At 33.8% G+C, this 12,580-nt stretch overlaps 1 protein-coding gene across 1 annotated transcript in view; it reads left to right on the top strand.

Moving 5' to 3' along the window:
• The window catches only part of LOC113519473 (growth/differentiation factor 8), a 30,613-nt gene extending 19,639 nt beyond the window's left edge, over positions 1-10,974 (top strand). Inside the window, exons 2-4 of the mRNA XM_052896986.1 lie at positions 4,819-4,938; positions 6,938-7,356; positions 9,172-10,974. Coding sequence (XP_052752946.1) covers positions 7,180-7,356; positions 9,172-9,555 — 561 coding nt within the window. The 5' untranslated portion in view covers positions 4,819-4,938; positions 6,938-7,179 and the 3' untranslated portion in view covers positions 9,556-10,974. The remainder of the gene's footprint in view (positions 1-4,818; positions 4,939-6,937; positions 7,357-9,171) is intronic.
• The last annotated feature ends 1,606 nt before the right edge of the window (positions 10,975-12,580 follow it).

Genomic DNA, 12,580 nt, shown 5'->3' on the forward strand with positions numbered 1-12,580 from the left:
TTGGCAACCATAGTTTCGTGATATTTTAAGAGGGACGCTGCTGCCCATCGTTCGACCATTAAGACAAAGGGACTATTATAACTGGTTTTGCCACACAGTTGTAGATTTTCTGTGAAACATAATCTTAGTAAATTTATATATTTAAGTAAAAAAGTGTGAAAACCGTATCCAATTTGGTGCAGTAGTTTTTGTGTGATGCCAAACAAACATAAAGACAGACAAATAGATAGACCAATTTTCTTAAAAAATATTTTTTTGTCTTCTAACACCCTTATTATAAACTATCTATCTATCCTATTTAAGAGCTGCGCTCTTGTCGGTGGAGCTCTTGCCACTCACTACGATTTTCAGCGAGCCTCTTCACCTCTTACCCGACTTATAAACTATATACATCATATATTTTTTTCTTAAATATATCCCATGTACAGAAATCGTCTAGGTATTTACAATTTTACTATATTAGTAAGATTTTTCATAATTTTATTTCAAAATTATGCGAAATCGGTCATCACTCTAAAGTAACCATTATTTGTTACGCAACTTAGAATGGTAAACAAGCTGATAGTTCACCTGATGGAAAGTGGTAACCATTACCTAATGACATAAATAGGACCATGGACGTAATAGAGTACACTGTGTCGCCTATAATACCTTTTATGCGTTATAATTCCTGAGCACTAAAGGTTTTATGCCTCTGTTTCCTGTAATTTTATTCTTATATCCTACCCTTCAAACCGAAACATGCATGCAAACACAACTGCTTCATGGCAGAAACACGAATGGGACAGTGGTACCCAAGCAGATAACTATGCAAAAGACCTAGCAACAAAATAAAGATAGTTTCGATACTATTTATAAATAAATACTCCTACAAAGCATTAGCAACGCGCTCGGACAGTAACCCGTTCTGCTTCATTCTACATCTTCAATCTCGCATGATAGCCAAAATAAACATGGCGGATATCTTTGTAATCTCAAAAGAAGACAAGCTATAGGTACAAATAAACAAAACATTCCACATTCTGCTTATAAATAATGACTTTTTAGGAGACTCGCAAAAGGAGGAGTTTTAATTAATACATGTGTATTTTTTTTTGCCAAATGTCGCGCAATTAATTCGCCAATTTTGAATCGATTTTGACGAATCTCTTTGTCAATAGAGTTTAATTCTCTGTTGGTACCGTTTTAAATTTGGAACGATCGAAACTGGTATTTTTATTTGTGAAGCAAAATATAATTTATTGCGTATATGTACAATTTGCTTCTAAATTTTATATTCTAAACTAAAATATTTTTATTCGAACACATTTAAGAAATATGTCGTCGTAAACTTTTTTTTTAACTTTTTTTTATTAATCTTTACCTGACAATAAATGACTACCGATATAATAAGTGATAATAAGTGATCGCCCATAAGCACCCGCAGCATCAGAGCAATTGCAGGTGTGCTGCAAGTCTTCCAAAAGGGAATACGCTATTTTCTTGAAGGTTACGAAATCGTATCAATTCGGAAATATTGCTAATTGTTAATAAGTTTTGTTGCAATTTAATTAGTTATTTTAGCGGAGCAAAATTTTTTTTTATTATTTTTAATTATATACGCATGCATTCAGATAGAAAAAGAGATCACACACCCACACGCACTGGCTGTAACATCTCATGTATGCATTCGTAGAGTGCAGGAGAAAATTTTACGACACAATTGATTATTTTAAAAGAAAATGTTGGCACTATCAAGAAACCGGTGTCTGGTTTGTATTAACAAATAAAAAGGACTTAATTCTAAACAGTCGACGATGGATATGTATACAAGGTGTCAAATAAGGATTTATGGTTGCACCGTTCGTGTATTCCGGGAGATAAATATTAGAATACATGCACACGTGTACAATCGACCTTCCCAACTGGATGAACGAACTTATTATTTTTAGATATCTTCTTAACACCTGCCCAGTCCGCGAACTTTTAATTTCGTCTCAAATGTACCGAATCAGCTGCGCAAAAGGTATCTAAATATAATAATAAATAGTTTTGTGGCTTATGGCATTGGAATTCGCATTTGAGATCATCGCAAACATTGATCGGTACGTACATGTTAAATTCCATCGTGTTTCGTCTATTACGAACCTAGGATGGAGGAAAAGTCTTAAAAAATAAACAGCCAGCATATTATGTATACATAATATATATAATTTTACCGTGTGATCCCGGTTTAGAATAGGCAACCTCTTTTTTCTGTGGATGACGATGAAGGAGACTAAGGGAATTTATTGGTAGAAGGATGTCCGTGCTTATTAAAACATTACTAAAAGTCTAGCTTTTACAGAGTACAGCATGGAGTTCTTCAGATTTTTATGGGGGTAAAGAGGTTTCTTCAGGATCGGCAACACGCACGTAATACCCCTGGTATTGTAGAAATTCATAGGCTACAATAACCACTTACCATCAGATGGGCCGTATGCCTGATTGCCACCTGTATAAGAAAAAAACTGCAATTGGCAACACACCTGCCAAGCGTGGCGACTACTGGCAAGGCCGCCCTCATGGGGGAGCAGTGACATGATGATGATATATTAGACAGCATGACAAATAATGTGACAATGTTTTGTTAGGATGTACAATATTTTGAAACTATAAAATGAAATTACAGTAAGAATACCGAATTAATTATAATTAAAATATATTTACAGGGATAATCAAAAGTACTAATAACATGTTTAATACAATAAAATAGTACTATTTACAATGTTAGACTATTTATTAAGTACTAGCAATTAAGCATTTGTAGAAGTCTAGTATCAGTCAAGTCTAGTATCTTTACGAATGCCTACATACTCGTTTACATAGAAGCTTTAAGTACAACGCAAAAACAATATTTAAAATTAGATAGTAGTTAGCATATAATGTCGATAGATGGCGCCTCTGTTAGGTTTAATGACGTTTGAAAAATTGGTAGAGCAATTTGCAAACTAGTAATATTCCTTCCGTGGTGTAAACAGGAGTACATTTGGCCAGGTTAGTAAATAGATATAAGTTCAAATCTCATTAGATATAACTGATATAAGGAGAAATTTTTAAATCTAGCAAATTGTTCGTGAATGCAACTGCGCAACGTTAGGGAGCTTTTATTTGTAAAATGCTTATAATATGAAACACAATTTCGCTATGATGGGCCAACTGACCTTACTTCATCCTCATTATTTCATCCTTCCCTGGTGCCTTGCTATTGTATACCGTTAGCATTAAGTCGGTACACTATTCCATTACCAAGGGGAAGGGATTGTTGGTAATGCACACTACCAGTCTCATTGTTAACGATATATCCTAATAGGTCGATTCTCCCGTAATTCTAGTAGTCCCGTAGTGCTGAATTTCAGATGTATTCATCACGATGGGCTAACTGACCTGCCTTTTCATTCTTACCTATCATCCCCCACTAGTGTTGAGACCAAACTAAACCAAATAAATAAACAGTAAGTTTACTTTTACACTTGGTATCACAATAACGATGTGTAACTGGTTCTCAATATTTATGGAAACAGTATTCCCTAGCAAAACAAAAAACTGCCTCATTGCTAGCTATCAGATTGACCTTCACGCGGCTCCCTCCGGAAACCATCATCGTTAATAATTATTGAAGTTGTCACGATGAGCCAGCTGACCTGCTTCATCCTCACCGTTGTCCCGTTATTTCATTTTCACCATTCCATTATCACCTATAAAAAAAACTACCAACTAGGCAGTTAAAACTACCAAATTCTACCATTATGGAAACATTAAAATGGCAGTCAAAATAAAACATTATAACAGCATTTGTTATAATAAAGTTCAATGTTTATTAATAAAGTTATCTGGTCAAAACTAATAATTAATATCGCATAAATGTATTTTTATGCCTACATTACTTAATTTGTTTTCATAATGATGTTGGTGTGGTGTCTTTTAATCAACTGTAATGATAAGGCGTTAATTAATTTTATATCACCCTGTGATATTGTGTGCCCTTATAGCACGAACACGCATTGGGTGACATTTAGTATCGTGGTAATTTCTTTAGTATTTATCAAGCTTTTTTTTTATATATATAATGAATCTGTATACAACCCGTCTAATGGCAAGCGGTGGCAACTGTTTACGAACGATTGCAAGCTACTAAAGCTACTAAAGTAGTAAACTGTGTTAGTGATACGTTCACGTACTAACACTAGTGTGCCTAGTGTCCCTAGGGACACGACGATGTTGACTACCCAATTTATATCGTATACCATTATCCCCTTATCTATCGTATAACCTTAAAACTAAAATGACACGTAGCATAAAGATTGTGTCCCACAAAGAAAACAATGGGTCTACTATGAAATGAAATTTCGAAATTTCGGACTCAATTTCGTATTTTTGTTTATACCAAAATCGGACCAATAAATGGAGTTTAACATTTCGTTCGTCGTACATCCTATCATAAAAGTCAAAAGGAACAATATTTTAACATTTTTAATATTTCCAAATGGCATGTATTATGTAATTTTAACATCAAATTTTTGTTTCGTTTGGCTCCGAAATTTCGTAAAAACATTTCATGGTTGGGCTTCTGACTTCAATTGTGACAAAACCAGTGCGTTGCCATTCCTGAGGACTCAGGTGTTATTCCTCTGTACCCTGTAAATTCACTGCCATATTCCACTCTTCAAACCGAAACACAGCCATGCAAACACAACTGCTTCACGATAGAAACACGACAGAGGTGCCTAAGCAAACGATTTTCGTACAAAATGTACCTGTGGTAACTTTTAATTAATTGAATATTTTCTTTGTTTTCAGATTCGCACCAAATATGACGTGCACGCGAGAGGACTGCTACAAATATTATCATCGAGCAAGCCGTTACATGCATAGCGATGATGCAAATTCTCTAAGGATGGTTCCCATCTTATACCAAAAGTATTAGAAAATAAATTACATGCGTCCAAAAAAAAACCAAACACTTAAAATTTTATTTCTTTAAATTGACATAAATCATTAAAACAAAAAAAAAAAAACAGAATCATATAAAAAACCCTTCAAACTTGTCATAAATGCTGTAAATACTTATATATGAATTAAATTAGAATTCAGGAAAGGCAATACAAAAACTATTTAGGCCTAGGTTCAGTTTGAGAACATCTGTTTCAGATTTTATTACAACGTTAACAAAAACTGTGTATGGCGATGTGTGAGTGGGTGATTACATATAGTTTGCAGAGTGGCGGCTCTGTACTGCTATATTTTGAAGAAACCATTGAACGGTAGAATGGGATGGCTTGTAACATTGTATAAAATCTGAAATTATAATTATTTATAATCGATTTTCCTTATGTATTAACCTTGGATTGTTTAACTAATTTAATGCGGGGGGAAGGGATTGTTAGTAACGGGATCTAACAATCCCATTGCTAGCAATATTCCTCCTAGAAACCATCGTGATTAAACCTTGTGGAATATCATCTAATATCTCTCACTGGTGCCTTACCAGTGTATACCCATAGCGCATGTGGGGTTACCATTTCATTACCACCCATTAAAAAAAAACTAATTTAATGCAATACCGGCGTCAACTACATTCATAATTATGTATAAAGTTTCCTATTGAGTTCTAAATTAGTTAGACAAACCCTAATACCTGAGTAAATCCGATTTAAATAATTATAATGCAGTATGACTCACGATAGTTATTATTATGGAAATCCTGTGAAAGTAGTGCAAGGTTTTTCTCGTTTACTAGAATGAAATTAGTAATTTACGCTCGTTTATTACAAAAATTCAAATATGGATTAAATTAATTAACTATATACCTAGCTTCTAAGATAGGATATTAACTAAAATGTCTAATAAAACTACTTTAGCTATTAAATATTTCGTCTCATACTTTTTATGTTTAATTTTAATTTAAAAATATCGTACAATAGGTAAAAATAGCGTCTTATTTAGAATCTAAGGTTTTATTATATAATTTAATGATGACAGACATATTTTTGTTAATGATAAAATGTATAATCACGTAGCTACATGGTCGTAGCTAGGGGGGAGGGGGCATTGACGGGCAATGTTCTACCTTAAAACGCCTAATGCCCTACCTTAAAATTTTCATTTTAAGGTAGGGCATTGCTTTTCGGCCTCAGGCCACTTAATTATGGGTAGTTATTTTGTTATTTTGCTCTACTTTAAACTTGGGTCTAGCTACGGCCCTGCTTAGCCATAAAACTTTACTATTAATTTTTACTTATATTCATCTCTATGTATATATATTACAAACAATATATACTCGTAGAAGGTAAATACTCGTATTGCATAAAAAAGTCATATATCTCATAAGCCTGTTTTATTTCCTTTTACACTTTCGTGTTGTATGATATATGGTTTATAACAGACGGGAATTAACCAAAGTAAAGATAACTCAGGAAAAATATCATAGTTTACCTAAATAATCGTATAAATTCCCTTTCTCTTATAAACCATAAACCAGTTTTAGATATTGAGATGTTTATTGTTTTTAAATGTCTTTAAATGTTCACTGCAGAACATAAGCCTCCCCCTTGCGGGTGTTTTACCAATGGTTCCAAAGCCTGGCAGGCGGATTAGCAACCGCAGTTAGGCTTTAGAGATGTTTTAAGAGCTGTTGTCTCTTCTTCGCCCTCTCTTAGTCACCTCTTATGACACCCACGGGAAAGGGCGGGGTGGCCTATTCTATGCTGGGACCACATGCCCACCTTCTTTTTTTTTTGTTAGTGTAAAAGAAGATGACAAATTTACAAGATAGTGACAAAACATTCTAATAGTTAAAATAAGTTAGTTGGTTTTAATTTTTATGAATATGAGGGTATTTATGAAATTTATTTCAAAATACAATAATTATAGATTATCACTTCTCTCAATTTTATTTTTAATTTATTTCTGTTCTCAGATACGAGACGCCACAGCCACTTCAAGGGGCTGAAAGTCATCAATTTCCGGTTCACCAACAAAGTACTCCAGAATGAGGTGGACGAGGCGGTCCTCAACATCCATCTGCAGGAACTGGAGCCCCGGCAGAACACGACGGTCGATCCTGAGGAGTATTTCACCGTGACATTACAAGTTAACAGGGTCACAAGAAACAGCCAGGGGAACAAGGCCTCTGTACCATATACTGATAACTCAGTGAAGATGTCCAGAAGAGACCTGAGGATTGGGAAGTGGCTGAAGATAAATGTGACGAACATGGTCGCGGAATTCTTCAGGCTGCCGAGGGAGAACCTAGCTATAGTTGTGAGAGTACAAGACTCAAAGAATAGGATGAGTTTAGTTGTGCCACATCCTATTTCAGAAATAAATAATGCTTTGGTAAGTTGTGTTAATTGTGTTATTTAATTTCATCATCATCATCATCATCATAACTGTCCAAAGCTGAACATGGGCCTCCCCCATAAGGGAGGCTTTGCTGGTAATGCCACGCTTGGCAGTGGGTTGGCCACCGCAGTACGGCTTTGATGTTTTAAGACGGACGCTGCGGCTCATACCTCGTCTATTAAGTTTCCTTTGTCGCCTCTTACAATACCTACGGGAAAGGAAGGGGTAGCCCATTTTAATTTTTTTTATTATTTTATTTTATGCAACTTGAATGGCAACAAAGCTGACGACCCACCTGATGGAAAATGGTAACCGTCGTTTATAAACATGAGCAGTACCGTGGTCATAACAGATTGTACTATTTCCCCCATGATACCTCCCATGTGTTACCATTCCTGAGAACTCAGGTATTATACTTGTGTACCCTGTAAGTTCACTGCCATATCCCACACTTCAAACCGAAACACAGCCACGCAAACATAACTGCTTCACGATAGAAACACACAGAGGTACTACAAACGACTTTTGTACGAAGTCTCCCTCTGGTATTCTATATCGGGACCACACGGCTAATGTTATATAGTCTATTAATATTTAGTTTTTTTTTTATTTATATTATAAATTAAAACGCATTATATTTCATACTCAATTGAGATAGATCGCACTTGTCAACATAATTAGATGACATAGGTCATTCTGTCAATGAACTGCACTGATAATTTTTTTTTTTAATTGTAACCTATATCCGTAATGGCATAATAAAATTTTATGATTTCTAAATATATAAAACATAACAAAGATAACAATACAATTTTCATTCAAACGTCTGACGTCCGATATTTAGACTTACAAAAGAATTGGTCAAAAGAATTCCGCTATGTATTGGTTGCTTGGTTAGGATTATTGTTTAACTACAATAGCTGTTTTCCGCGGTTTTGCTTGATTGTATCATTATTAATATTATAAATGTGAACGTGACTTTGTTTGTTATGTTATAACGGTTTAACCGCTTAACCAATCGCTATGAAAATTTATATGTATACACGTACTATACGGGATAGAGGAGGATATAGAATTTTTATCCCGGTAAACATATCTCGGGCACACAGACGAAATCGCAGGTAAAAGCTAGTGAGTTTTACCTGCCTGTGTTGGGGGGAAGGGATTGTTAGCAATGGGGAGGCTAGTCCCCATTGCTATCAATATACTTTATCAGGTCGACCTCCACGCGGTTCCCCCTGGAAACTATCGTGACTAATTTATTATTGAATTCGTGACAATGGGCTGACCTGCCTTTTCATCCTCACCTATCACATCTCACTGGTGCCCCGCCAGTGTATACCGATGGCGCGGGCGGGGTTACCATGCCATTTTTAGCGATAAAAAAACCTACCTGAGTTAGAAATTTCATTGAAATAAAATTTAAAAAAAATTCGTTCATCCGTTTAAGCGTAATTAGGTAACAAACGTCTACCGATGTACATCTTTACAAACTTTCATATTTATTATTAGAATTCCAGTTCCAATTAATATGCGTTCGACATTTAGAGGTATTACAAAACGTGGACAGTCCCTCGCATACTAATAGTAGCGGAATTGAAAAAAAAAAACAATAATACTAACTAACCAGTGATATGGAATAAATAAAATAACATCAAATTTTTTATAACTTTAAAATATTATAAAAAATTTGAGTTATTTTGAGGTCAGTCCTCCGCACCAAATTTTGGTAAACAAGATCTTCTTTAAATTCTATACACATTTATTAAGTACGCCAATTTATTTACGTGTCACTCATGTTTGTTACAGATGCCATATATAGAAGTAAGTCTACGAGACAATTCACACAAACGTACAAGGCGGACGATCGGCATGGATTGCACGGAGAACACCAAGGAGGTCAGATGTTGCCGGTATCCCCTCGTCGTCAATTTCGAAGAGTTCGGCTGGGACTGGATCATAGCTCCTAAACTATACGACGCAAATTACTGCAGCGGGGAATGCCCGTTCAGTTTCCTCCAGAAGTTCCCCCACACTCATATAGTCCATTTAGCGGCCCCTCAGGGCAGCGGCGGTCCCTGCTGTGCTCCAAGAAGAATGAGCAGCATCTCCATGCTGTATTTCGACCATGACCTGAACATCATTTATGGGACAATACCCGGTATGGTGGTGGAGAGCTGTGGCTGTTCATAGCAATGTCCGCTTACCATAGATCGGCTACGAGTGTACGTACTTGTAAGAATTTATTAGGTATTTATAGAATTTTATTATTAAATTCCTTAAGTCTAATACTATTTTAATCCAAATGAAAACCGGATTGACTTTTGGAACTAGGTATATTTATTTGACAAGAATCCTCGACTACTTATTTCGGGGACCTAAAGTCCTCCTTGAGTTGTCTCTTTGTATAAATCATGCACTTGTAATGCATATGTGCAATAAGGCATGTGATTTTAGAGTTTTATTGCCAAGAAATATTTGCGCTACGATTTGTCTATCCTCAGACTTAAAAGTCTGGGAAGATGAGACAAATACAATAGGCAATTTTGTCGTTCATTCACGAATGACCATGGTGATATTTGGCCCACTTCCGTATCATAGTCGCCTATATAAATTAATATAAATAATAGTCTGTCTACACTTAAAGTTATCGTGCGTAATCTTATTTGCATATTTTAAACAATTTTGGACTGAATCTTCTTGGACAAATTTTTACACGCTTATCTACATAACCACATTTGCGTAAATATGCGCAATAAAAATCTCGACCGCTTGAATGGGACCTCGGGCAGTATAGTAATACGCTTTTGGGTCTTCGAATGGTCCTGAAATTAATTATTCTTGACGAAAAAATAGGAATAGAGGTATGTACGTAATGTCAAACCGGTTTTCATCTTGAAATATTCATAAAATGTGTTCATCGTATTTGTGATTCAAAATGTAATTACAATAATTAAGTATATCAGTTATTAAATTACTCAATCAGGTTTTAAACACAATTGGTATTTTTAAAATTGATAAACGCTCGTAGCCACCTTTAGTGTAGTCTATCGCTATGTTGTGATATATTTGGTTGGAGACTGTGGACCTTTTGTGTTGTGTGCAGTGAGTGTTGACATGTAAATTTATTTACATTTGTACCTACATCTATTAGTATAAATTCAATTTTAAATAAGACGTCTGGTTCACAGCTGTAACTATTTAATCTTGATATTATCTAACGATAACAAATCTATAAAACATTTTACTGGATTAGAACATTTAAACAAAATAACTCTAAAACCCCTATTAAATTCGCTAGAGACCTTCATTATAAAGTGTATATTGTCACTACAATTAAGATTTCACTTGAAAGAAAGTGACGAAACAGGAATAATATAGGTTAATAGAAACTGATAGAAGTTTGACCTTTTATGAAGGGGTTTTTCAAATAAGCTCTAACAGATCGAGATATTTCTATTAGGTTTTTTTTTTTTTCAAAAACAACCGATTGTAAAAATGATCAATCGATGCATTTAGATTTTTACGTAGCAATTTATCTTATTAGCTTATTTATTTGGATGTTCTAAAATAACTCGATATCGGTACGATTAATAGAATACTTATTATTTTTTTAAATCAATAATCATTAATATTTATATCACTGTAACCTTGTGAACTCTCATGGATGAAATAGATAGGAACGTATAAAAGTTCAAAGTGATAATGCATTATCATAATTATTTATAATATGCAGAAATGTGACAAGAAGATTTCTGGGCCAACTCTTTTCAACACAATACCGCATTTATTTTTCAATATAAGTCTTATTCTGTAGTGCTATAAGTGCATCATTTCAGTGGCATTCAACTTTCAATATTGTAAATTGTACAATAAGCATATACGATCATTTTTCATTTATTTACTACGTATTATGTTGGCATATTGTTGTCAGTTCTGGGGAATTAAGATCATAGGTTTTCCTTGTATTTATAGGTATTTTATTCTTCTTTTCGACGTTTTTCTTATAAAATGTAATTCGTATTCTAAGACGCAATATTTATTTCGAATAATTGTGTACCTATTTTGACGAGGTTTGTTTCCTTATGTATACCTAATCATGTCTATGCTGTCTCATATCTGTTGATACTTATCCATTCATATCAGATACTCTACTTCTTAATAGCTCTCTATACTTATTAATATGAACTACACAATTTAAATGTAATTTTAAGTAGATTTTTTATTTTTATATAATTCGATGTTTTACGTACGTTTTGATACTCCTTTTGACATGGTTTGGATCTCGTTCAAAATTTTATATGTTTTATATTATTAGGAAACTAGCGGGTGGTGCTTAAAATAATAGGTGACGTTTTATTAATTATATAAAGTAAAAAAATAAATATATCAGTACCTACCCAGTCTTTAATTATAAATATATATATTAATTGTAATGAGACGTATTATTTTGGCGTAATTAAAATAATAAATAGATATCTCTTTAAAGATATTTTTTTAATGTAAGTTTATAGAAAAATATGTCGGATGCTAGAATTTTCTAAAATAGATCTCATTCAAGGCAAATGTGTTTGTGCCTTCACAAAGATCTCCCAATTCTTTGGATGGATTGAAATAAAAGAAAAATTAACGTGTTTTTTTTTTACAAATATACTATAAGCTTATGGTGTTAGTGTATCATCGTAACTTGATTATTGTCAGCAATAACTAACAATTTCGTGTTGTAAGTTTAAGAAATAAATTTTCACAATTATACAATTCGTATTATTTTGTGGGTGTAAAGTCTTTTTTTATATGGAAATATATGTCTATCAATGAACTATATTGTCTATTTATTTATACAAATTTAATAATCCATTTGAAAAAACAAACATCGTAATCGTACCAGATTTTGTTGGTCAATAAATATAACAATAAAATGTGGTACTAAAGGCTTAACTTCCTTTTTTTAACTTAATTATTAACCGATTTGAAAAACGAGGTTCTGAATTCGTTTGTATTTTTTATGCTTGTTAACACATATTTGGAATATTCTTTTTTATCTGAAAGGATATACTTATAGATTACTCCCATTTTATCAAAATCGACTCAATAGTTTAGATTTTAAATAAAAATTATCTGATTTGCTATAATTAAAGAGGAGGGAGAGGGAGACTTTGTACAAAAGTCGATTGCTTGGGTACCTCTGTCCCATTCGTGTTTCAACCGTGAAGCAGCT

The sequence above is a fragment of the Galleria mellonella genome, unplaced genomic scaffold (genome assembly GCF_026898425.1).
Source record: "Galleria mellonella isolate WM207_F2 unplaced genomic scaffold, CSIRO_AGI_GalMel_v1 utg352, whole genome shotgun sequence".
Classification (NCBI taxonomy): domain Eukaryota; kingdom Metazoa; phylum Arthropoda; class Insecta; order Lepidoptera; family Pyralidae; genus Galleria; species Galleria mellonella.